We start from the raw sequence: 27,796 nt of genomic DNA, 5'->3' as shown, positions 1-27,796 counted from the left end.
CCAGCTCTAAAATGCAATATAACAAATGGTGTATATGTATATAGATCGAGATTTAGGGAGAGAGATGAAGATGTATTACTAAGTAACAGAACCTTAGTTTGTAAAATTTCCCACCAAACTCTTCCAGAGAGAAAGATGACAGAAAAGGTACGCAACAACGGAACACCGTGAGAAAGGACATCCTGACATTTGTGACAACGTGGGTAGACCTTGAGGGCATTAGGCTGAGATAAGTCAGACAAGTAAAAATACCATATGCTATCCCTTATATGTGGAACCCTCAAAAAAACAGAGGGTAGAGTGGTAGTTACCAGAGGCCAGGGATGGGGGAACAGAAGAGATGTTGGAAATCTAACACACAGTACAGTGATAATAGACAACAAAACTGTATCATAAATATTAAACTTCCTAATAGACTAGAGCTTAATTGCTACCACCACTAGAAGAAATGATCATTATGTGGCATAACCCAGGTGTTAGCTAACACTCCAATGGCAATCATGCCACAATATAAATGTATCAAACCAATATGTTATATACCTTCAACTTACACAATGTTATATGTCAATTATATCTCCATTTGGATAAAAAAAAAACACACACACACATGTGTGATAACCTTGTAAATTTTGAAACTCTAATCAAAGACCCAGAATTTAATGTGTCTCTGATTTAACTCTAGAGCCAAATCAAAGCGGTATGAGAGGAGAAAATGAAGAGAAACCTGACTTCTTCCAGGTCTCCCTCCACTTTCCCAGTCTCCTCTGCAGCCACGCTTTTTCCTGGACCATTAGTCAAGCCCCATCCTTGCCTCTTCTCGTCTCATGCTGCACTCCCTCTCTGCATGAGCTCATCTATGCCCACACAGTCTGTAACCTGTTGTATCTCCCGGTAAGACCCCCATCCATTTGCCTATTGGGCCTCTGTGTTTGGATCTAACCAAGGGAATCCCAAACACATTCTGTGAAATATCAAACTCATGCCCCAAATTAAGCTCTTTGCACTTTGTCGCTCAACTGATTCCCTTCCAATAATTCCCTGTCTCCGTGATGAGCACCATCATCCACCTTGATCGCTCAGCAGGAAATTTAAGGTTTACCCTAGATTGTTTCTCCTACCATGTTCCCTCTCTTGCCAGATTCTACCCGGCTCTACCTTCTAATGATCTCATTGATCTTTTCTCCCTTCTCCAGCTTCACTACCTGCCCCCTCATCCAACACACCATTGTCTCTTGTCTGGGATATTCTTATAATCCCCTAGTTGGTTTTCCCATCATTCTCACTTGCCCTCCCCCAATCCTTTCTCCACACAGTTACCACAGTGATCTTTACAAAATGCAAATCTAACCATGTCATCTCTGCTCAAAATATATCTCCCAGACGGCTCCCAATTGGTCTCTCCACCCTGGTGTTCCCTCTGGTTCCCAAACACACTTCAGACCCTTCACACATGCTGTTCCACATGCCTGACATTGTCTTCTTTGCCCTTTCCAAGTCCCTCAGCCTCACCACACGAGCACATTCCCTCCCCAGCAGTCATGGGCATGTGTCCCAACTTCCCTACCTTTACCACCCCATTACCCCAAACAGGTCAAGCCCATTACTATGGGCTGTCACAGAACAGATGCTTTTTACTTCAATGGTATTTACCCCATTGTGTAACTATACCCTTATTTGTGTAATTATTTAACTATGCAAGTTATTTAGTGATCTATGAATGAAGGAAAGCATCTGTATGTCCCCAGCACTTAACACAGAACCTGTCACGTAAACATGTGTGGAAGGAACGAATTGCTGGATGCCCAGAAGAGTTTTAATTGTCCTGGTATGGTTTACTGGTCCAACATTCCATAATGTAGGAATACTGTCAAAATAAATCCCATGAGACCTTCCAATCTCCCACCACATCAGGTAATCCTATGAACTGTACCTCTATTTCTTCTTTGTATTTCAGAAGAGGTGCCTCCATGATATTTCTTAACTTAAAAGTTTCATTCCCCACATCCAGATTATGGCCAGTGAGAGCAGCTATCCTTTCCCAATGCCTGTCCATCATGGCCTTACTGGCCATGTGCTCCAGGAGTGGGCAACACTCACTGAAATCATCAATGGTCTTCTTCAGATCCAAGAAAGCCTGCCAGTCCTTCAAGGCCCGGGGCAGCTTCCGACACCTGCAAAGGGAGTCACCGTGAATGGTCATTCAAAGATGAGCCTGAGTGTCTCCACTCCAGGCTTGTCTACTAGCATTCTATCAAGAAACAGTCATTTCAAATACCTACCACACTTTCAAATCTCATGATTCAAATGATATCTGTTAATCTAACATAATTTTACATTAGAGAAAACTGCCCCTCCCAATTGGGAAAGTTTGGTGCTTTTTTTTTCAATTCCCTCGTAACACTTAGCTAGGTAAAAGGCATTATTTTAAATGACAGAGGTGCCTCCCAATTCAATTCAATTCTACAAACATGTATTGAGATCCTCCTAAGTACAAAGCACAGCGGAGTGTATCAGGCTGTCAACCAAAAAACACAACAAATGACCCTGTATTTTCTTTGGGTTCAACACTTAAGTCATACGGCTCTTGGTTTTATTACAGGAAGTCATCTCACATAAACTTCAAATGTTTGATAAGTGTAATATAAAGAGAGATCAGCTCCCTCCAGGATGCAGAAGAGCCCCTGACAAAATTCATCCAGGTTTAAAGGACGCGTTTGTCTTACGACGTACACACAGGGGTAATTAATAAATAGCGTCTGACAAGGGTGACGTCAACGGACAACAGCAATGCAGCCTGATGAGCTTTCAAAACATCTGGGAGTGAAAAGAGAACTTGACAGTCTATCAAAGAAGAAAGCATTTAAGATTCAATAGCTCGGGGCATGCTAAACATTTAATTTCTCACCTGTTCTGGAACTCTGAAAGTTCACTGTTGATTTTTTCAATATTCACTTCCGACCAAAGCATCTCATGATAGCTATTTACAGTTTCTATGACGCTGTTGTATAGAGAGTATATTTTCTGTAGAAGATTTAATTGCTTCTTTATTTCAAGAAGCTGAGGATACGGAGTAACTGGCAGTCCAAAGAGCTCCTCTCCTCCAGTATAGGTGATGTATTTCCGATAGATATTATCAAATTGATTCTACAGAAAACACCAGTGAAAACTCAGCAAGATGATTTACACATGAATAAACAGGTAAACTTAAAAACTGGCAAATAAGCAAACATGTATGATTTCAGAGCACATGTAAATAAGAATAGTAAATAACTATAGTTAATTAAATAGACACCATCTCCAAATATAATTATCCCAAATCACAATTTTTAAAAATATTCCACAATAGGCTTTTCTATATTAAGGGGAAAAAAATGTATGTGTCTAAAACATGTTAAGGTTTTGGTTGTGTAGAAGGTCATAGAAACCAAAAAGATTACCTGGAATATGATAAGCCTATCACTGGCTTCCTGGGGTTTTAAGCCACTGGCCATTGGACCATTCTGAAACAAAAAGTTAAACACAAAATAAAAGGAAGTGTTGTATTCAAATTTCATGAGCTCAAAGTATATGCACATCAAAGCTAGTTTTCATTCACGTCACATCAATGTTAGGAAACTTCTTTCTTTAATTGTAGAAAAGGACTCAGGAAAGTGACTCATTTGGAAATATTTTCAAGTAAAAAAAGCCAAGTTAATACCACACCTTCTAATTTCAGGAAATTCCTAAAATTAAAAATGAGTACTTCTCATTTCTTAGGCGACCAGGCGAGGAAGGGTCAGTAAGCAGTCTATAGGAAGCACGTATCATGCCTGGTTTTGAACTAAAACACCAATGCCACGGAACTCACAGATTTTAGCATTCTAATATTTATTTGCAGAGTGACATAGAATCTTAACATTCCAGTCGGGCTTTCCTACATTAGAACGCCTTCAATACGTGGATTTCTGTGCTGCTCCATCCATGTTAGTGCATGGATCCAACCTCATAACTTCGTTAACTTTGTGCTTTTGTGTGTTCCTACTTAACAGGTACAAACTGTACCCTTCGCATATTTCCTTTCTCTAGTGTATTATGATCGGTTAGAAGTGGGTCTTAGTGTACCACATACTCCTAGTGCCGAAGAGTCTGCACTAAAACTCATAAATGAAGGACTAAAACAGGAACTGCCTCTGTCTTGTCCACGTTGGTGTCTTCAGCACCAAGGGCAGTGCCTGCCACATGCTGGGCGCTCTACAGTGTTTGTGGAACTAAGGAAAGCTGCAGAAGGATGACATTTAACCACATGTGAACAGGACTTGGCCACACAAAGTTAGAAAGCTACCAAACAACTTCAGGAACAGACCAATGATACAATATGGATTGCACTTTTAGACTCCTCATTTCCTGGATTGCTCTCATGAAAATGAAACTCCCATTCCTAGGGAGAGTCATGAAACTTGGCATAGAATCTTTATGCACTTTGCCGGCTCTATTGACTCTTCCCAAAAAATACAAACAGGAAAAACCAGAGTTGTACCAAATCATAGTCCAAGTAGAAGTGGTGACAGTCTCGGAGGAAGACCTCCACGGTACTAATTAGCTCCTTCCTGAAACGGGGCTGCAGTGAGACTAATTCGTTCTGAACTTCACTGGCACGTGTCAGAAGCTTCTCCCAAGAATAGCGCAGAGTATCAACCTTGTCCATCTCTTCCTTTGTTATGAGAAGACTGTATTTGTTAAGCAGGGCATAGGATTCCTACACAAAAGAAGGAAAATTTAATTTTTGCCGGTCAGATGCATAAATCTACTCACTCACTTATTAAAATGATAGAATGGAAAAGATCAGTATGATAGGGAAACTACCCCGAGAGTTCTTTCCTTCTTGCAAACCATAAAAGCTTAAATGGGCAACCGGGCCCCTAAGCTTCAGTTTCCTCTTCGGTAAAATGAGAAAATTCCTGGCTGCTTCACAGGATTTTTGTGAATATCCACAAATATCATTTTAAATGAACTTCAAAAACTATAAACCATTATGCAAATAAAAGGTATTTTTATTTAGGCCCCTAAGTTGTATTTCAAGACTTCGAGATGAAAAACGTAAGATAATCTAACTGCTAATATTAGCATAATAAAATAAATCAGGGTTTTAACTCTATCCCATTTCATTTTGTTGGTAAGAGGTTCCAATAGTAAGACACACAAGGGTACTGCTGCATCAAAGCCTGAGCCCAGTCATTGACCTCAAGATGCAAAATCCTCGACTACTCTCTTGGCTAAAAGAGTTTGGTTTTCATGAGAAAGGGTTTTCCCTAAATATTTCTGCCCTCCTCTCCCGGCATTAGTTCTCTCCATACAGGTGGAACGAATACCTGATCATTAATTTGGGTAAAAGACTTGATGTGGGCAAGCCTAGCCCAGTGCCTTTCTCCCTCTTTCTTCTTCCTCCTTGAAGGCAACCCACTGGTCTGCCCTCCAGTGTCAATAGACTGAAGCAGGGTGGGGTGCCTGAATGGCTCAGTGAAGCGTCCGACTTCGGCTCATATCACGATCTCACGGTTCGTGAGTTCAAGCCCCATGTCGGGCTCTGTGGTGACAGCTCGGAGCCCGGAGCCTGCTTCCGATTTTGTGTCTCCCTCTCTCTCTGCCCCTCTACCACTCATGCACGCTCACTCTCTCTCTGTCTCTCTCTCTCAAAAATAAAGCATTAATTTTTTTTTTTAAATAGAGTGAAGCAGGGTAATAGAGGGGCCTGCAGCTTTTCGATTCTGCCTCTGATGCACGAATAAGTTCAACAATTCTGGGATGTAGTCGTCACAAGTAGTGTGTGTGCATGGATTTGGGTGGTAATGGGAATATGGGAGTTGTACACTAAGCCATGTCTTCCAAATAAGTTCTATCGGGAACAAAAGGTTGTATTTTTACCTTGACTATTTGACTACAGTTTTGTCTGAATGCTCAGACAGGGGGAAACAGGGGCGTCAGTTACTGGGCCTTCCCTTCAAATGCCCAGGGACGCTCCTGGTTCTACACAAAGCAGGGACTCTTTATCTTATGTTTCAATTCCCAAGAAGGGCACGGTGGGCCACATGAGTTTCCTGACCCAATACGGCAAAGGTGCAAGCATTTAATTATCTGAACCATTTTCATGGTTATTTGAAACTTTCCAAAATTCAAAGAGGGGCACAGAAAATGTGAGACTGGTGTACAATCCTCACCATCAGAATTTAAGTCCAGGGGTGCCTGGGTGGTTCAGTCAGTTAAGCGTCCAACTCTTGGTTTCGGCTCAGGTCATGATCTCACGGTTCGTGAGTTTGACCCCTGCATGGGGCTCCACGCTGACAGCATGGAGCCTGCTTGGAATTCTCTCTCTCTCCCTCTCTTTGCCCTTCTCCTGCTCACTCTCTCTGTCTTTCTCTCAAAATAAATACATAAACTTAATAAAAAAAAATTTTTAAAGAATTTAAGTCCAGACATTTAAGTTATGAAGTGCTAAAATGGCATTTTTTTTTCTGGAATCATTTTAATGCTATAATCATACTGGTTTCATTCAAAAGAATAATACAGTGATCCATTCCTGAGCAAACAATTTCATACAGGAGAGAAAATATGATACAGCATAATTATAAAAGAAATGTGTAACACTAATCAAGCTGAATAATTTCTTTGACCCTTGGTTTCCTTATGTTAAACGAGGTGTTGAGTATGGATTAAATGTGTTAATACAGAATTAACACATGAATGGACACTGTTAGTACCTATAGGGACCAAAATGTGCCACTTTGCCACATTATTTTGAATAAAAGTCACTTAAGAAATAGCCAATTCAAAAAGAACTCTCTGACACGCTGCCCGACTTTTTCTCCAGAAACCAGGAAATAAATCTCCTGTGTGAAAGGCAGCCTCTCAGAACCAGGAGGTAAAGAAACATCCTTATCACCAGGGATAGGACATTTAGAGCTGAGAAGGCTATATAACAACCCTTGTTTCTTTTTACTAATTTACTACCACAGCCCAAAACTTATTCAGAATTCCTTACTAATTGAAGCTCCCAAAGTTCAGTTTTCTTTATCCTGTCAATTCCTCACGGATTTATTGTCTCTTTGTCTGAAAAGCATAAAAACGGCCTGCCTTGGTCATTTCTTTAGGTCTCAATTTCATTATTGGGCCTCTGTGTGCACATAGTAAAACTCTGGTTTTACTCCTGTTAGTAGGTCTCATGTCAGTTTAAGTTTTAAACCAGCTGGAGAATCTTGAAGGGTGGAGGAAGAATTTTTCCTCCCCTACAGTTGCATCCAGGTTCTGTTTTCCAGCTGGTATTCCCATCCTGACTGCTAGGAGTACTGTCTGGGGCAATGGCAGCTGCCTCCTTCCTTGGAAAACTGTCCTCAGCTAAATGGGAGTCTCCTCTTGGGGAGATGATGGTCAATAACCAACTGTCTCAGGGGTACAAAGGGCAGTCTCCCTTACCTCAAAGTGGGAGCAACTGTGTGCAATTCATGCTCCAGAGCACCCTGTGGGAAATCTGTCTACAGCTAAGCTCACACCCTCCCTTAGCTCCCCCACCCCCGATCTGACCTCAGCATTCCTATTTCCCTCACACTCCCTTCTCCTATGAGCACTTATCAGTAGATCACTTGTACAGAAATCCTCATCTCAGGCTCTGCAGTTAGGGACTTTAGATGCCATGCAAAGGTCTAGAACTGGCCCATAGAAGGTACCATCATTAAGGTATCATCATTACTGAAATTATTCTTAGGTTAAGCATCCATCTGTAACCACCATCCCTACAGGCCACAGCTAGTCAATACTTCAGCTAATATCACTCAACATGATGAGCTATTCCCATAATGAACAAATGATTATCAGTTACCTCAATAGGTCCTACTTGAAAGTCAATGGAGATTTGCTGCTCCCGGATTTCTTTCAGTGCTGCCATAGCAATCCGAATATCATCTAGGTCTTTAATCTGACGATTCAGTTTTTTATTGAATTCTTCAACAAGTGTAAAAATGTTTTCCATCTCACGCCTGTACTTTTTGTTACAGTGACGACCGATGACAACCATCCAGGCCTTTGTCTCAGCAGTCAGAGTGAACTTCAAGTCATCTGTAAAACCCAAATGTCCACAGTTCAGTTTGAAAAACTTGAACCAGTATGAAAAAACAGAGCACTGCTGTTCACCAATAATAAACACTTTGCAACTTACAGCTTTGTGGTGCATAAAAAGAATTAAACTGGAAAAAGTTAGATTTCCTACTCATCATTTATTCATTTATTTTATAAAGCTGGTCTTACAACAATGCGAAACATATTTCAAAAATGCTTTAAAAAGTACATATCAAAACCATTGAAGATTAGCCTCAAATGTTTACAATTATTTATTAAAGGAAGGGTACATTTTAATTGCAAATACAACACACTCATTCTCTTTCTCTGAAATAGCATTTATTTTCAAGGTTTAGCAGCAAAGTGTTCAAAATAGTCCAGGATATATAATTATGCAGAAGGGAATTAAAAACAAATCTACAAATTGGTCTGAAAACTTGAAGCCCATAAAAACTTTAAGACAGCTAGAACTCTCTGGCATACTAATCTAGGTAAAGAGACAGAACAATACAGTTGAATTTTGATGACTGTATGAAAGAAAACGAACCAACCTGTGTATAGAGCAATGGCGCCCACACAGATGTACTCCGGCTCGGCATTAATTTCCTGCTCCAGCTTTTGAAAATAGACAATCTGAGATTCAAATTCAGAAAGCAAGGGGTTTTTTGTAATAACCATCATAATTGTTTCTTCCTTCTCTTTTTGCCAAATATGATTGTAGCGCTTGAAGCAATCCATAGATGTAATAACTTCCTAGAATACAAATAACAGATTTGTGTTCAGAGGGAAGATGTGGAAATGGCATCACGGTATAAGTGAATGTTGCTCAACTGCTGGTGGTTCCCATGGATTTATTAAATGTTTAATTAGTGAGGCACCTGGGTGGCTCAGTCAGTTAAGCGTCCGCCTCTTGATTTCAGCTCAGGTCACGATCTCACGGTTCATGAGTTCAAGTCCCGCATTGGGCTCTGTGATGGCAGTGCAGAGCCTGCTTGAGATTCTCTCTACCTCTCTCTCTGCACCTCCCTGCTCGCTCTTCCCCTCTCTCTCTCAAAGTAAATATAAAATAAAATAAAATAAAATAAAATAAAATAAAATAAAATAAAATAAAATAAAATAATAAAATAAAATAAAATGTTTAATTAGTGAGCTGTTTAATTATTTAAAAATGCCATAGGATTGGTACTAGATACAATATGGGCATAGTAACTCAGGAGTAGTAACAATGAAATTGTTAGCCTTCCTAGCCAAAAGGAGAAGGGGACAATTTCTAGAAACTAGAAAAAGAGAGTCCATGAAGACTTTTGTGGACAAGACCCTCTTGATTGGAATTGGGTCTTCATTCAAAAACCACAGTTCAGGGGCGCCTGGGTAGCTCAGTCGGTTAAGTGTCCGACTTTGGCTCAGGTCATGATCTCACGGTTCGTAAGTTAGAGAGCCTTGTGTGGGGCTCTGTGCTGACAGCTCAGAGCCTGGAGCCTGCTTCAGATTCTGTGTCTCCTTCTCTCTCTGCCTACCCCTGCTCATGCTCTCTCTCTCTCTCTCTCTCTCTCTCAAAACTAAATTAAAAAAATTTTTTAAAAACCCACAGTTCAAAATCATGCCACAACAGGGGTGCTATGGAAAAAATTATGCTAAGGTCACTCTCTTTCCCCTGTCCCACACCCCCCGCCCCCAGCCCCAGACCTCTGCCACGACTCTGTCGTTGGTAAAATCTATTGGAAGCCTCAATGGAAAACTATTAATTTGTTCCATAAGGTCAGAGAGTGGAGATAAGATCTGGAGGGGCAAACAGAATACATCCTGTATCAAACCCCACCTGGCAGATTGCATGAAACCACGTAAAATGTATAAACTCATTGGATTAGAAGTGACGTCTGTACAATATTAAAATTAAATCTTCCCATCCAGGAACACAGTATGTGTTTCCAAATCTTCCAATTTTTTTTTTTAATTACATGTTAAGTGTTATGGGAATCTTCATAGAGACTCCACACACTCTTTATTGCGCATATTCCTAGGTATTTTTCAGCGATGTGATTATTGTAAACAGGATCTCTTTTCCACTATTTTTACAACTGGCTATGGATGGCATAGCAGCTTAAAAAATTGATTTTTTAATCAACAGTCCTGTTCGCTACAAAGTGTGCTTCTGTAAGATGAACTGGCTCATTCATGTTTGGTAACTAGAGAATGATGTCAACAAAATGGGGAGGTGACATTATCAAATGCTATTTTTCCCAGCATGCTGTTCTGTACCAGCTAAAGCAGCCGGCCGCGGAGGGGCGCAATTCTGTGTGCACGCCCCTTCCAGCACTTTTTCCTTTGGGGCCAGTTTGGTCCCGCTTTGTGTTGAGGCTGTTCTCTGCACAGTTCAGCCTGATCTTTGGACATCTTATCCTTGTTTCAACTGTTTCTCACACCTACCTTTTACCAAGTTCTGTCACCTTTTAATAGTAAAGCTCTTTATTTACGATACCATTTTTTAAATGGGTTAAAATTTTACTATGATTGCCCCTGTTTTTGTAACTACTCGGTTACAAACTTTCCTAGGTTTTGTGTGTCTGCCTCAATTCTGTTTTTCTCATAATCCGTATTATATTTGATGTGCAACTTTGCAAAACAGTGTTTTCAGGAATGTTTATTGTATTACAGCAGAAATGCCTATAATTACCCTTCAACGAACTCTAACCTGACTCTCATTGGGCCATATTTTTTTTTAGATCAGCCTCTTGGATTTATATAATAGATAATCATATCACCTATAAATAATTAAAGATTTGGCTCCTCATTTCTTATGCGTCTACCTCTTGGGAATCAACTTTTTCTATTGGCTTATATTATAATTTCAGAGATACATCTGCGTGAGAAAAAAATGTTTTAACTGGGATAGAATTTAAAATGCCATTATTTGAAAAAATATAGCATGCCAACAGCATTCTAAATGGCCCAGTCACTTAAGTAAAGCTTACCAACCTGCACTAAACCAAATGGCTTCACTCCAATCCCCAAATGCAGCGAAAGTGTCCCACACGCCTCGGGTGTGATAGCCGTTGAGACGTCCCAGACTTCAATTAAAATTGGAAAGCTAAGCCCGCCACTACTTATCCCAGCCAAAGTGACCCCCTTGCATGGACTGAGATGTTGACATGCACACCCAGGATGAATTGTAACAGTATATAGACATTCACAAGTGTAGGATGATGTGGAGAATGAATTACAGATTACCAAAGATAGCAAAATATGGGTAGAAATTCCAGAATCCTGAGCTCTTTGAACATCCTAGACTTTATAATATTAAGAACATACCCTAAATACGTTGAGACTCTCATTTATCTTTTCTGACAGTGTCACTCTTTATTAAGTTGGAAGTTTTTAAAGTGGAGGTAACCTAGGGCTTAAAGGAAAAATTCCACGAACTGCAGGTGTAGAGCTGAAGTTATTTTTATTGCCAAGGTTATTTAAATTGTTTGGTCCAGCTCATCTTTCCAAGCCAGGCAACGTTGTAAGTTGGTGGCTAGCCTACGGATCTGCTGAATGTAGGTCAGGTTTACAATCTGATCCAGTCAGCGATGGCAAGAAGAAAGGGGCTGGGATCATAGGATTTTCCATAGTTGAGCCAGAATCACCCAGAAGGGTCTTTGGCTATAGAGAGCTGATCATGTCTAGTATGATGACAAAATGTGTATTTATTCTTCCAGAAACACTATGTCCATCTCGTCCGTCTGGAAAAAGTCCAAGTTATTCTAAGTGCCTAAGATTTGCACACTTCCTTCATGTAATATAAAAGCAAATGCGACAGAAATAACACGGAGATAAGCATTTTGTTGCCAGCAGTATGCTAATTTCAACGACTATGCTTACCCTTAGATTTTCATAATAGTGGCTGCTTATATTCAGAGAAAGTAATGAGCTTCATTATTGATTTATTTCATTGTATGTTCCACGATTACTGCAACATTTGGAAATATATCTGAATGTTTATCATCACCATAAAATACTTACCTTTATCATGCATACAGAGCTTGATAAACTAAGCACTAGATAAATATTTGTTAAATTGAATTACGTGAACACTGTCCCTAAGGCAAAATTAAATATAGGACCTTCAATATCTTAAGAAAGGAATATTGAAAATGCATAAATGCAAAAGCTTCCAGTTCCCTCAGGAACACATTAAAATTAAACTTAATAATATTTCTTCACATGGTTATAGGAATGGCAGCTCTCAAAATGTTTTCAAACAAATGAAGCTCATTCTATCAGAACCGAGTAATAGAAAAGATGTATTTGCTGAGTGACAACTATTCCCTCAACATGGAGAGACATTTTTAAAGAGTCAACAGGTATTGGCGGCAGTGTGAATATAAATTGTGCGTAAGTAGAAGCTGACTTCAGGGTTCTGAATCCTTTTGACAAAAACAGGCTTGCCTGAACAGAAAGGGGGGAGCTGAGAGAGGAACAGGTTGGAAGAAAACTTAATGCTAATGTACACCCCTTTCGAGTACAAGTTTGAATTGATAACACCTATTTCCTTTATTTTCCCTATGACCTCGTCTCCGTGTGGTAATACACATACGTTTTCATCTGATAGTTTATGAGATTTACCTGACTACACAAAAATGAAAAATTAAGTCTAAGCCTTATTCTGCTTCAGATGATACTAGTCAGTACTGACTAGTACTCACTTGTGGTTTAAATTTTTTAAGTTTATATACTTATTTTGAGAGAGACAGTGAAAGTGCGGGAGGGCCAGAGAGAGAGGGAGAGAAAGAGAACGCCAAGCAGCCTCCACGCTGTCAGCTGCAGAGCCCGATGTGGGGCTCGAAGCCACGAACTGTGAGATCACGACCTGAGCCGAAACCAAGAATCAGACACTTAACTGACTGAGCCACCCGGCACCCCTTAAAATTTTTTAACAGTTAGGTTTATTTGTATTAAATCAGTAAATACATAGACTTAAAGCATTAAACAGAACACAACATAAAACATAGGAATAATGGTCCTTTTTCACCTCGCAACCTAGAAAGAAAAAGTTTTAGGTAAATGAACGTTTGCTGAGCACATCCAAGATCCCACAGCTCCTCACCAAAGGCACCGTGGGTGAGACCCAGGCTACGTGTAGGACACAAGCTTGTGACATTCACACAAGTACATATTGTAAAGCAAAGGGTTCTGGTGACAAATCCTTTTGACATACCTTTTTAGTGGAGTTGATGATTGTGCTAAGCACAGAGACTAATTTCACAATCTCTTTGTTATCAGACACATTCTTATAATAGTTCCTGGTTTGCACAGGAATGGGTAAGTTTACAGATGCTATTTCAAAGGTATCTAAACCAAAAAAAGAGAGAGAGAGAGAAATTTATATCAACAGCATAGGGAACATGCTTTAAAAAGATGAAGGGGTAGAAATGAAAGCTGGTGCAGCCACTCTGGAAGACAGTATGGAGGTTCCTCACAAAACTAAAAATAGAACTACCCGACGACCCAGCAATTGCACTACTTGGCATTTATCCACGGGATACAGGTGTGCTGTTTCGAAGGACACACGCACCCCCATGTTTATAGCAGCACTATCAACAATAGCCAAAGTATGAAAAGAGCCCAAATGTCCATCGATGGATGAATGGATAAAGAAGATGTGGTATATATATTCAATGGAGTATTACTTGGCAATCAAAAAGAATGAAATCTTGCCATTTGCAACTATGTGGATGGAACTGGAGGGTATTATGCTAAGTGAAATTAGTCAGAGAAAGACAAAAATCATATGACTTCACTCATATGAGGACTTTAAGAGACAAAACAGATGAACATAAGGGAAGGGAATCAAAAAGAATATGAAAACAGGGAGGGGGACAAAACAGAAGAGACTCATAAATATGGAGAACAAACTGAGGGTTGCTGGAGAGTTTGGGGGAGGGGGGGATGGGCTAAATGGGTAAGGGGCACTAAGGAATCTACTCCTGAAATCACTGTTGCACTATATGCTAACTAATTTGGATGTAAATTTTAAAAAATAAAAAATTAAATTAAAAAAATTAAATAAAAAAATTTTTTTAATTAAAAAATTTTTGAGGGGCGCCTGGGTGGCTCAGTCGGTTAAGCGGCCGACTTCGGCTCAGGTCATGATTTCACGGTCCGTGAGTTCGAGCCCCGCGTCAGGCTCTGTGCTGACAGCTCAGAGCCTGGAGCCTGTTTCAGATTCTGTGTCTCCCTCTCTCTGACCCTCCCCCGTTCATGCTCTGTCCTCTCCGTCTCAAAAATAAATAAACGTTAAAAAAAAAATTTTTTTTCTAAATTTTTTTGAAAATAAATAAAATAAAAAGACGAAGGGATTTCTATAAGGAAGAAATTTCTATAAAGTAAGGACCTCTGACAATCTGCTTCTTTGTAAAAAGCAATTGAAAACTTGTCAATATCAATTTTTCAGGACTCTGGACATTACCCAAAGCTTGCAAGGATCCAAGTAGTGTTTCTTTATTTAAGAAGAAATGCTAAGGGGCACCTGAGTGGCTCAGTCAGTTGAGCATCCAACTTCAGCTCAGGTCATGATCTCGCAGTCTGTGAGTTCAAGCCCCAGGTCGGGCTCTGTGCTGACAGCTCAGAGCCTGGAGCCTACTTCAGATACTCTGTCTCCCTCTCTCTCTGCCCCTCCCCCACTATGCTCTGCCTCTCTCTCAAAAATAAATATTTAAAAATTTTTTAATTATAAAAAAAGAAAAAATGCTAAAATCTTGGCAACCATAGTGAATTTCGAGGTGTTTTAACTTCCCTAGGTCCACTTCCCCCTCCTTGGCAATGTGTTTGCCTTGAGAAACACAGCCACAGCTTAGCATCACCCAGGAGCCAGACTGGCTTTGGAGCCCCTCAAGAAGCCCCAGAGAATTGTGACTATTTGACTCATCGTGATGTTCTCTAGAAAAGCCCCATCCAGAGTTTATCTTTATTTGACTTGACTCAGAATTCACTGAGTAAAAAAACAAAAAACAAAAACAAACAAACAAACAAAAACCCTATCACCAAAGCATTTATTAGAAAAAAAACAAGCAGTAACAATTAACTTCACAGACGCCTGAGACAATGGTACTCGTTGAGATAAACAAGAGGTTGGCCAAAAAAATCAAAGATCTGAGGAATGAGATAGATATCCACAGAGGGTGTTGTAAAGTCGTGATCCCCTGGGGCTCTAAAAGTCATGCATATGTACAGAGCTGTGCACATGCCCAGGAAAGACCTAAAATGCCCTGATCTTTTACTTTGTCTGAACTCAGGGCCTCGCACAATCAGTAAATAAAGGCTAAGGCAGTCCTGAAAACTTCCTGAGCCGTCAGGTGCTCCAGCCAACATACCATCCCCTAGGCGAAGGGTGTAGGACTTACTGGTTCAGAGGATTAAGGAAATCTCTAGGCAATCGTTAGCTGACCATGAAACTAACCAGAAACTCCAGCTGTGCACACCACAGGAAAGGCAAATTCTACAGAATTAGTCCAGGAGAGTCCATAAAGTCAATAAAGAAACAAACAGTGACAACAACAACAGACTGGGGACAAGACAGCCAGATTTTCAAAGGTGCCACATTCTATTCTTTAAAATATCAAGTTTTTAACAAAAGTAAGAATGGTCAGCCATGCAAAGATACAAAATAGCAGTCCCCACACACAGGAACAACAGCAGTGAATAGGAACTCTATATGAGAAAACCCAACTATTGGAATTACTAGACAAAAATGTGTATATCAGCTGTTATAAATGTGTTCAGGGAATGATAGAAAACCCTAACTAAAGAATTAAAGAAGGGGCACCTGGGTGGCTCAGTCAGTTAAGCCTTCAATTCTTGACTTCGACTCAGGTCATGATCTTACGAACGGTTCCTGAGCTTGAGTCCCACATTGGGCTCTGCATTGACAGGGTGGAGCCTGCTTGGAATTCTCTCTCTCTCTCTCTCTCTCTCTCTCTCTCTCTCTCTCTCTCTCTCTGCTTCTCTCTCTGTCTCTCTCTCTCTCAAAATAAATAAATAAACTTTAAAAAAAAAGAAAGTGTGGGGCGCCTGGGTGGCGCAGTCGGTTAAGCGTCCGGCTTCAGCCAGGTCACGATCTCGCGGTCCGTGAGTTCGAGCCCCGCGTCAGGCTCTGGGCTGATGGCTCGGAGCCTGGAGCCTGTTTCCGATTCTGTGTCTCCCTCTCTCTGCCCCTCCCCCGTTCATGCTCTGTCTCTCTCTGTCCCAAAAATAAAATAAAAAAATTAAAAAAAAAAAAAAAAGAAAGTGTGAGAATCATGTCTCACAAAATAAAGAATAGCAATAATGAAATAGAAATACAAAAGAGTTGAATGCAAATTCTGAGATTGAGGAGAACATAAATGAAATGAGAATTCACAAGAAGGGCTCAACAGATGACAGTCTCTAGAAGAAAAAAATAGTGACCTTGAAAAGAGTTTTGTTAAGACAGAAGACTAGGTTATGGATTTAAGGTATTTCTTCTTAAATCCATGTTTAAGATTATAAATTTCCTTCCGAATGCTATTATAACTACATTTCATAAGTTCTGGTATTTTGTGTTTTCCTTTGCTTTCATCCTAAAAGTACTTCCCAGTTTCCTTTGTGATTTCTTCTTTGGCTCATTGGTTATTTCAGAGTGTGTTATTTAATTTTTATGTATTTGGGAATTTCCCAAATCTCCTGTAACTGATTTTTACAATACGGTGGGAGAATGTACTTTGCATTATTTGAATCCTTTCAAATTTCATTTCAATACTCTGTAATTCAGCACAATGCCTGTAAAAATCACAGCTGCCTTTTTCTGTAGAAATTCACAAGCTGATTCTAAACTTCATATGGAAATACTAGGGACCCAGAAGAGTCATCAACAACCTTGAAAAAGGAAAATGTTGGAAGATTCATTTTCCAACTTCAAAACTTACTTCAAAGCTACAGTAATCAAGACAGGGTGGTGCAGAAGATCAATGAAATAAAACCAAGGGTGCAAAAATAAATGCTTACTTTTACATTTATGGTTAATTGATTCTTAACAAAGGTCCCAAGAAAATGCAGCTGGGAAAAAACAGTCTTTTCAATAAATGGTACTGTCACAAGTGAATATCCACAGGCAAAAAAAAATGAATTTGAAATCCTATTTCACTCAAAATGGATCACAGGCCGAAATATAACAGTTAAAACTATAAAATATGTTAAAAAAAATAAAAAAAATAGCAGTAAACCTTCATGACCTTAGGTGAAGCAACAGTTTCTTTTTTTCTTTTTTTTTTTTAAGATTTTATTTTTAACCAATCTCTGTACCCAACATGGGGCTCAAACTCATTACCCCGGAGATCAAGAATCACATGCTCCACCAACTGAACCAGGCAGGTGCCCCACAACTGCTTCTTCTTTTTTTTTTTTTAATGTTTTTATTTATTTTTGAGAGAGAGTGAGAGTGTAAGCAGAGGAGGTGCAGAGAGAGAGGGAGACATAGAATCTGAAACAGGCTCCAGGCTTTGAGCTGTCAGCACAGAGCCCAACGTGGGGCTCGAGTCCACAGACTGCAAGATCATGACCTGAGCTAAAGTAGGAGGCTTCACTGACTGAGCCAACTAGGAGCCCCTGTTTCTTTTTTTCTCTTAAGTTTATTTATTTTGAGAGAGAGAGAGAGACAGTACGAGTGAGGGAGGGGCAGAGAGAGAGAGGGAGAGAGAGAATCCCAACCTCTGTCACCGGGGAGCCCAAAACAGGGCATTGGATGCTTAACAGACTGAGCCACCCAGGCACCACACCCCCCACAACCCTTTTTTAAGTATAAAATCAAAAGCACCAAAAAAAAAAAAAAAAAAAAAGCAGCTAAATTGGACTTAATCAAAATTAAAACATCTATGCTTTCAAAGATACCATTAAGAAAGTGAAAGACAACCCACAGAATGGAGAAAATATTTGCAAATTATCTGATATCGTATTGAGGTAAATAACTGTTACAGCTCACCAATAAAAAGACCAATAATCCAATATTTTAAAACATGGGCAAAAAATCTGAATAGACATTTCTCCAAACAAGATATACAAATGGTAAAAAAACACATAAGATGCTCAACATCATTAGTCATTAGGGGAGGGCAAATCTAACCCCCACTGAGGTGCCACTTTACCCCTGTGAGAATGGCTACAACCAAAGCAGACAAGGGCCGGTGAGGGTGCAGGGGGCATTTGCGGAAGCCTGACACACCGCTGGTGGGGGTGGAAAATGGCACGACTGCTCTGGAAGACAGTTTGGCACGTCCTCAGAATGTTACGCATAAAGTTACCCTGCGGACTCAGCCATGCCACTCCTCGGTACAGACCCAACGGAAATGAAAACGAAACATGTCTGTACAAAAACTTTACGCAGATGTTCATAGCAGTATTAGGCATAAGTGTCCAAAAGCAGAGATAACCCAAATGCTCAACTAACGGATGCATCAGGAAAATGTGGCATGTCCATACAATGGAATATGACTCAGCAATAAAAAGAAATGAAGTACTGACATTTTGCTACCACATGAACCTTGAAAATACCATGCGAGGGGCGCCGGGGTGGCTCAGTCAGTTAAGTGTCTGACTTCGGCTCAGGTCATGATCTCATGGTTTGTGGGTTCGAGCCCCACGTCGGGCTCTGTGCTGACAGCTCGGAGCCTGCCTGGAGCCTGCTTCAGATTCTGTGTCTCCCTCTCTCTCTGTTCATCCCCCCTGCTTTTGCTCTGTCTTTCCTCTCTCTCAAAATAATAAATAAACATTAAAAAAATTTTTTTAAGAAAAAGAAAGTGTTATGCTAAATAAAGGAAGTCACAAAAGACCATGTACAGTATGATTCCATTTATATCAAATGTCCAGAGCAAGCAAATCCATAAAGACAAAGTAGGTCGGTGATTCCCAGGGGCTGGGAGGAGGGGGATGGGGAGTGATAAAAATGATCTAAAATTAAATAGTGGGTGATGGGCATACAACTCTGTGAATATACTAAAACCACCAAATTGTACACGTTAAAAGAATAAATTCTTAAATAAATAAAGGACACATTTTATGTAAGTTATATCTCAAAGCTGTTATTTTTTTCTAATGCAGCTTATTTTTTTAATTCGTTTGTCATGACAAACACATACAGGCAACTTTTCATTAAACATTTTTTCTTCTCCATTTTAGACATAATTCATGACTGAGCATATTCTGAGTTTAGAAAATTCTCTATTTTAGACTATTTTAGGAAGTAAAGCAATGTTTCCAAATAATATAAAAATTGAAATTAACACAATAACATACGCTTTTTTTTTTTAGCTTCAATAAATACTATTGTAAGTTGTGGACAACATTGTTCTGAGCTATCTTTCTCTTTCTCAGTGACAGACTATCTCAAAGAGGTACGTGTTTCGGTTTCTTGTGATGGTTAGCTGATTTACCATGCAGGAATATAAATAATAATTGAAAATTACATGGCATCTCCCTTTTGCAGGGTTGCTGTAGAAAGAGTTTGCAGGACTAAAGACAACATTTAATATCGTTAGCAACTGGATATCATATGTTCTCTAATTTTACAGACTATAAATGAAAACCATGAGACATACGCCAAAAATCACAACACATTAGCACAACAGGACACATACTGGGTTAAAATACAAACTATCTCTTAAATGTCAGAAAATATTCATTGCAATGATGGCAAGTTTCTCTTTAAACTGTGAGACTAAAGTCTTCCTTGTCCCCCTGTTCTTTTCATTACCAGGGACCAGAAATCAGTGAGGCAGCCATATCTGTGATGTATACACTAAATATATACCATTTATAATGGCTATATTAAAATACATGGATCTTCATATTATATTAACTTAAAACTGGCTCATAGATTTATATTCCAATCAACACTGATTTAAGAATTGCACGGAGGGAAAATACATTTTAGCTCCATCAATGTTGGTTTTCAATGACTGGTTAAAAAGGACTAAAGGAACATTTACCTTGAGGTTCATTTTCCCCAATTTCAGCATCAGAATCACTGTCTTCATTATTCTGCAAAGCAGCCGTTGTTCTTTCCTGCATCTTTTTCTACAAAGTGAAAGGATATTCTTCAGCTCAGCCCCATCCAATAACAGAAGAATCTTCCATAAGAAATGATTCCTTCATCCACACCCACCTTAGACAACAGCTCGCTGCTCCACTGTCTAATGCCCTTGGTGACATTGACGATGCACTCCACAGCTTTGTTCAGTGTCTGCTGTATGTCTTCCAGGGCAGGGGCCATGGCAATGTTGGGAATGGCCAGAGTGATGCCCGCCCGGAAAATGGGCAGACTGTTCTGCTTCCTCTTCGATGTACTGTTACTGTCTGAGTTAACACAAAAGAGGGAAGCCTTACTATTTTTTATTTAAAATGGGTCTTATTTCATTTTAAGCCAGAAAAATTAAAGCACCTAGAACAATACATAATAGATACATACAATCAGACAAATATTTGGTAGATGAATGAAAACTAACTCGTTTTATCCAACATAACAACAGTTCAGTGGGACCGACGCATTTTCTGATGCAAGCCACTGGTGCCCCCTCCATAACGGACACCCACTATGTGGGATCAGGCTTAAATATGTAAACTGTTATCCAAAATACTGAGAGGGATGCTGTTCACATACCACCATGCCACCAAATTAAATGTTAAATGTAGTATAAGGAAGCAAGGCATGAAGAACAAGAATAACTATCAGAATAAGGCAAAGTCAGAGCACATAACCAGTTGGGAAAATTTCAAATAAAACACCTTTCTACCACAGTGTGTATAATCCAAACTGGGAGCAGTGAAACAGTGGAGAAGAAATAAGGTGTAACTCACCATTTATAACTAAGGGGCTTTTAAAGTTGCATGTAGGTATAAGTACCAGTATAGCATAGATATATAAATGTGGGGGTGTGTGTGTGCATGTGTGTCTGTAGCTTTATATAGTTGGAAATACCTGCAATATATACAGTTGGAAACACATGTGATTTAATATTCAGCATATCAACCAATGCTTGATAAGTTCTAATAATACCCTGGTGTTAAATAAAAGGATTATCTTCCCTTCCAAAGTGAAATAAAGCATAATAAACCATGCTACCAATCAAAAAATCCCTTCAATGTATCCACTTTTACTCATCTACTTTTAATTATTAAAGACGCTTCCCCTTAAATGCCAATATTCAAAATAAATAAAAAGGGTTTACTGCCCTATTATTTTTCTATTCTAATTAATATTTTATTTTAATTTTTAATGTAAAATGTAATTGCAGAATGTCTCTAGATTTGATGGATTTTTGTGGCTCATCTGGGAATACAACATGTGTTTCTGAACTGTGCTGAGGACAGGATGATTGTATTAAGAATGAGCAAACTAGCTGGAAAGTAGCAAATTGACCCAAAAATAGTAAAAACATTTTCTGTTTTGGAAAGTATGGATTAGTAAGACCTACTTCACAGAATTATTGGCATAATCAAAGTTCATAAAGTATAAACTTACATGGAGGCTGTTAGTAAATGGTGGATTTTTTTAATTATTTACAAATAGCAGGAATATACACACACACAAGCAGCAACCATGCCAGTAGGCATGCAACCCGCCACTCAAGCAGCAACCCGCCAGTAGGCAAACTGTGCAGAATTATTACCCCGAAAGTTCGCCATGTTGCAGGAATGAATGCGCTTGCGGATGGCCTCCAGCGCGTTTCTTGTAACTTTCAGAAGCGCATCCGTGTTTAGATGGTTAAAATGGGAGAGTAACCCGCAGGCTTCCTCTTCTAATATCTCAGTCTCCTTCTTCTTTCTCAGGATTGTCGCCAAAGGCAAGAGGCCTGCCGGGGCCTTGAGGGATGACGTCAAGGTGTCGGAATTTCCTTCTCTCTTTGCTGTTACAAGATGAGAAGATGGAGGGAGATGGAAAGAAAGAGAACCATCTATCGCAATTGAAGAGATACGATAAATTACGTGCAAGTTTAATCATACTTAGACGTCAGATTTCCTAGAAAGCGAGGAAGAGGAAATTGGGGCACCACGTGGGTTATTGGAGGCCTCTCTGCTCCACAGTGTGAGGAAACAGGAGGAGAGGCCTGAGCTATGGCTGAAAAAGCAAGACGGGGTCTCAGGGACCTGGGTTCTGATGCTCTCTCTTCTATCAACAGCCATAAAGCCTCGGAGGAATCACTTTCCTTCTCTGCCTGTCAGTGTCCTCATCCCCATGAAAGGTTTGCTTTAGGATAGACAGAGATCCTCTAATGGGAATTCCAATCCATCATCCATCCTACTCTACTGACAAGGTACATGCTTGTAGAATTTCACAAAAAAAATAATGGGACTAATGACAATAGGCTCAGAATCATAACTTCAGATTTATAAATGTCCTTATAAAATTGGGAGAGTGTTTACAATAGTGTGAAAGTAACTGATATATAGCAAATGAAATTTTGGTTTTCAGTAATGCCCTTGGACAAGTAAGACCCTTCCATCACCCCATCTCTTACCTGAACTTTCGTTTTTTGAATCAGCACTATTTACATTAGATACTTTGTCACTTTCTTCTTTGGACAGAACTTCCACATCCAGCAACATATTTATTAGTTCATTCACTGCTTCCTCCACTAATGAGCTTTTAAAATTTAGTATCTGAGCACCATTTACACAAAGGTCCTACCAAAAAAAAAAAAGAAGAAGAAGAAAAACAGTGTCATATTTGTTTATCTAGTTCTTTTTTTTTCTAATGTTTATTTATTTTTTGTGTTTTGAGAAAGAGAGACAGAGTGTGAGCAGGAAAGGAGCAGAGAGAGAGGGAGACAGACTCCAAAGTAGGCTCCAGGCTCTGAGCTGTCGGCTCAAACTCACGAACCATGAGATCACGATCTGAGCTGAAGTTGGACACTAAACCAACTGAGCCACCCAGGCACCCCTGTTTATCTAACTCTTAAGACCGTATCAGTACCAGTAGTAATGCCATAGATTTAGCCTCTAGATTGGATTTTGGCCTCCAATAATGCAGGGCCACACCCCTCACATTAATCCTGGCAGGCATGTAAAAGAATGCATTAAAGATAAGAAACCAACTTGATCAGCTCAGGTAGACCAAAATTATACTTACTTCTCCAACAGTAAAGAAAATACCTCCAAATGCTTATCATCAGCCTCTCTGTCCATGAAGCTTCCTTTATTTCACATCAATCTGCTCTAGTCGGCCTTCTTTCTCTCCTCACCTTTGACAACAAGCCATAGTCAGCCCCTAATTAATTTCAGATATTCCACTCCCCTCTCGTGAGATTCCATGTTTCTCAAGAATGAGATTTAACAAACATAAACTAATAATGATTGGGGCACTATGATCAGCTCTGTAGGGTGATAGATACAGATAGATAGATGATAGATAGATAGATAGATAGATAGATAGATAGATAGAGACAGATGATGTAGACAGTCAGCAATTTACCACCTAGTTGGACAATAAGTCCATGCAATAATACACCCTGTTAGTTGGTCACAGTCTCTGGTTCCTTCCCAAGGCCCACCATTACTCATCTTGAAACTCTTCTAATGTGCTCATGGACCATCTACTCCAAACGTCAGCTTCACGGCTCATTTACCTCCTCATCACCAATGACCTTCACCTCCACTCCGCTGCTGCAGGGCACATGGCATTTTGATACCATTTACATAGGAACATTCTGATGTGTCCTGAAATAAACTATTAAACTTCTTTATCATCAAATAAAGCATAAAATAAGAACTTCACTCCCAACTCACAACTTCACCCAACTACCAATCTCTATCCCTAGCCTTGAGACAATTATGAAAAAGAGGCAGGTCGGAGATTGGGTAAGGGATGAGATAGAGTTAGTACCATCTAGTAACAAGTAGAGACTCCAGCACCAAAATTCCTGGGTTCAGATCCTAGTTCTGGGAAATCTTTGACTCCCAATCTGAAAATTAAGTGGTGATTATCGTAGAACCTACCTTATGTTATTGGGAATATTCCATAAGCTAATGTATGTACAATACTAGAATAGTGCCTGGCACAAAGTAAGTACTCAGGAAGTGTTTGTTTTTATTACTGGTCAGCAAAGCACACATAACCACAGGACCTACATTTGCCAAACTTGCTAATCTCATTCCATATAAATGAGCTCCTTATTTTCTGAGAGAGCACTAATATTTTTTAGAGTCTGTATCCTAAATCCTTTCACTGTACACACCCTTTCCTAATGACTTGCTTTCTCACTTCAACCATTCTCTCATCAGTATCCTTACCTCCATCACTCCCTCAGCCTTCCACTGCCCCAGCCGGGAGAAGCCCAACCCACATGAACCAGGTAACCAACCCTTTCTACTTGCATACACAAGTCAAGGCAACGCACGTACTTGGCACTGGGAATGTGGTCCCCAAATTCAGTCAGGCCCCTAATGCTACCCAGAATCATTCTACAGGACTACAGTCACATTCTTCTACCAGGCCCCATAATAGCTGTATCCTCAAATCTTTACACTGTCCTCTTCCATATACTCATCTAGTGACCTTGATTTTTACAGCACAAAGCAAATAAAGGCCAAGACGTGGGGACTCACCCAAATCCCTGATCCCACGCCCTCATTCAGAAGATAAACTGGCCTCTATCATTAACCCCTTATCTTTTTTCAGTGAATGCGGTATGTCCCCTTCTGTTTAAGAATAACCAATAACCACACAACGTGAGTTCTAAATCACAGACTCCCCTGCTTCCCAGACACCATACTTACTAGCCATTCCCTTTCTCCTTCCCCCTCAGCATAAGAACATACACCGTGAACTTTAACGCAACATCTTCCTCCAGCTACCATAACAAGTTTCTGCCTCGGGGCACTTATTGTTCCCTCTGCCTGGAATTCTCTTCCCCAAAGTTATTCCCAAGGCTTTCTCCCTCATTTCCAATGCTCAAATGTAATAGCAGAAGTCATCCCTGTCCATCAACATAAATCACAACTGTCTATCAGATACTCCTTTTCTTCATTACCCTCTTAATTTTTTTCTACTGAGCTTATCACCTCCTAACTTGTTGGGTTACTGGCTTTTTTGTTTATTTGCTCTTCTGAATCCTGAACTTGAAAACGGGCTCCATGAAGGCAGGGATTTCATCTGTCTTGCTCATTGCTGTATCCCCAAGTAAATAAATTCTGGGGCGTCTGGGTGGCTCAGTTGGTTAAGCCTCCGACTCTTGGTTTTGACTCAGGTCATGCTCTTACAGTTTTTGGAATCGAGCCGTGTGTTGGGCTCTGCGCTGACAGTGTGGAGCCTGCTTGGGATTCTCTCTCTCCCCGTCTCTCTGTCCCTCCCTCGCTCGTGAGCATGCACGCGTTCTCTCTCTCTCACTCTCTCTCAAAATAAATAAACTTTTTTAAAAAAGCAAACAAATTCAAGAGAAAGCATTCACTTAATTGGTAATCACTCATTTTGGTAATCAAAATGCAAATTAAGATTAGGTTCTATGATTCTGCTACTTAAACTGAAATGAATAAGTTATAATAATTTCAAATTATTTATTTCAAAAAATTGATTATATTTTATTTATAATAAATGTGTTGTTTTATTATATAACTTATAATAAAATCTCTGTTATAATTTATCACTATTATTATAAAACAGTATCTGTTGAAAGATAGTGAAATTGGTACCATTACGTCGCCGATGGCATTGGAAGCTGATGCCATCCCTTTGAAAAGCAAGTTGGCTACAAATATTAAGAGCTATTAAATGAAGCCACATTCTTTGATGCAATAATTTTGCTTTGAAGAAAGAAATAGTCCTAAAGGGGAAAACATGATACATATAAATATATTCATTGCAGCTCTTGGCAAAATAGCAAAACTTTGGAAACCACCCAAATGTCCAGCAACAGGGAATGAGTAAGTAAATTAAGGTACATGAACTCAATAGAATATTCTGAAGGCATCATTAAAAAGGTGGCTATAAAAGCCACATAGCAACATGAGAAATAGTTCTTGAAAAAACGTCAAGTGGGAGAGAAAAACACTATTCAAAATCTGCTGGAGGGGCACCTGGCTGGCTCAGTCATTGGAACACGCGACTCTTGATCTCAGGGTTGTGAGTTCGAGCCCCATGTTGGGTATAAAGATTACTTTAAAAAACTATTTGTTTAATCAAAATACGAGGCACCTGGGTGGCTCAGTTGGTGAAGTGTCTGACCCTTGATTTCAGCTCAGATAATGAATCACACTTTGAGAGTTCGAGCCCTGTGTCAGGCTCTGCACTAACAATGTGGAGTCTGCTTGGGATTCTCTTTCTGCCCCTCCCCTGCTTGTGTGCTCTCTCTGTCTCAATAAATTTTTAAAAAATAAATAAATAGATAATAAAAAACAAATCAAAATCTGCTGCACGTGTAGCAGGGGATCACAACTTTACTGAGAGGCATATAAAACAGTCCGTATACCCAAACTGTCACAAGCATGGTCTAAATGATAAAAAAAAAAAAAAAAAAAAAAAAAAAAGTATTTTTCCCATTTTTAACAGCTTGTGCTTAAATTTAAAAGAGATGTATTTTTATAGAATAATCCTACGAATAGGGGTAACATTAAAACCATGAAGCTAAGTGATTTCTCAGAGGGCAAGAGCATGACAAATGAGCAGGGGCGCGCGGGCAGGGGGAGTTTGGGGTGTAGACACAGCTGGTGCGTCTGAGAGAAGGAAGAAATAGGAATTTCTAAAATGCTGACATTTAATTTTGGTTATCTAGTAGTAATTTAATGTAAACTGAAGATTACCACATATGCAGAAAAGGTAACATGTGTTACTGGGACGGGACTGAGACTACTATTCTGCTTGGGACGTTGGTCTTTGGCTGGTGTCTGGGGGCCTGGATTTGGGGAAGGTTCCCACGGCTCCCCAGCTGGTAAGACTGGCTCACTGTGCCTACACAGCCTGTGCAAACAGTGTGGTTTATGCTGCATACCTGTTTTCCTTCTGGATACCTGGGATTTTGGTCCATGCTAGGCAGACGGTGCCTATGTGACCACACCCAATAAAAAGCTTGGGCACTGAGTTTCTCATGGACTTCCCTGAGCAGAAATGTTGCAAACATGTTGCTGCATTTTTGTTGCTAGAGAGAGAGTAAGCTCTGTGTGGCCCCTCATGAGAGTGAGAGAGCATAAGGAATGCACACATGCATTCCTCCAACCCCCCACCACCTCGTTTCCCTATGGCCTGGGTGTCTTTACTACATCACTCTAGTAAGTCTCAGTCTTTAGTGCAAGTAGGTGCTGACTTCCGGGAGTCGTTCTTACCAATCTTCCATTCTTTTTTGTTTTTTTAAGTTTATTTATTTTGAGAGAGACAGAGAGAGAGTGGGGAGGGGCAGAGAGAGAGAGCAGGGGACAGAGGATCTCAAGTGTGCTCTGTGCGCTCCGTGCTGACGGCAGCGAGCCCGATGGAGGGCTCAAACCCATGAACTGTGAGATCATGACCCGAGCCGAAGTCTGACACTCAACCAACTGAGCCGTTCAGACATCCCTTAATCGGCCATTCTTATAAATCATCCTTCTAGTGGGGGTGGTCTTGCGGACTCCTGACACACCATATCAAAATCATCACTGATGAATTCTTATCATCAGGATGCCCATCGAGAACACTGCAGTGATGCCAAAGTGACATTTCCAAAGGGCCAATTCATGGAACACCGTTTGCAGGATCTTA

At 40.0% G+C, this 27,796-nt stretch overlaps 1 protein-coding gene across 1 annotated transcript in view; it reads right to left on the bottom strand.

The window, feature by feature from the left end:
• Positions 1 to 27,796, bottom strand: part of DNAH5 (dynein axonemal heavy chain 5) — a 279,701-nt gene that overhangs the window by 151,914 nt on the left and 99,991 nt on the right. Inside the window, exons 18-28 of the mRNA XM_042953052.1 lie at positions 22,593 to 22,758; positions 21,744 to 21,980; positions 20,240 to 20,430; positions 20,064 to 20,151; positions 13,286 to 13,419; positions 8,637 to 8,838; positions 7,850 to 8,085; positions 4,517 to 4,735; positions 3,438 to 3,500; positions 2,906 to 3,144; positions 1,931 to 2,171 (exon numbers count right to left, since the gene is read on the bottom strand). Coding sequence (XP_042808986.1) covers positions 1,931 to 2,171; positions 2,906 to 3,144; positions 3,438 to 3,500; positions 4,517 to 4,735; positions 7,850 to 8,085; positions 8,637 to 8,838; positions 13,286 to 13,419; positions 20,064 to 20,151; positions 20,240 to 20,430; positions 21,744 to 21,980; positions 22,593 to 22,758 — 2,016 coding nt within the window. The remainder of the gene's footprint in view (positions 1 to 1,930; positions 2,172 to 2,905; positions 3,145 to 3,437; positions 3,501 to 4,516; positions 4,736 to 7,849; positions 8,086 to 8,636; positions 8,839 to 13,285; positions 13,420 to 20,063; positions 20,152 to 20,239; positions 20,431 to 21,743; positions 21,981 to 22,592; positions 22,759 to 27,796) is intronic.

Source organism: Panthera leo, chromosome A1 (assembly GCF_018350215.1).
Source record: "Panthera leo isolate Ple1 chromosome A1, P.leo_Ple1_pat1.1, whole genome shotgun sequence".
In the NCBI taxonomy this organism is placed as follows: domain Eukaryota; kingdom Metazoa; phylum Chordata; class Mammalia; order Carnivora; family Felidae; genus Panthera; species Panthera leo.
The sequence above is the reverse complement of the archived record's forward strand: the minus strand, read 5'-3'. Positions and strand labels throughout refer to the sequence as shown.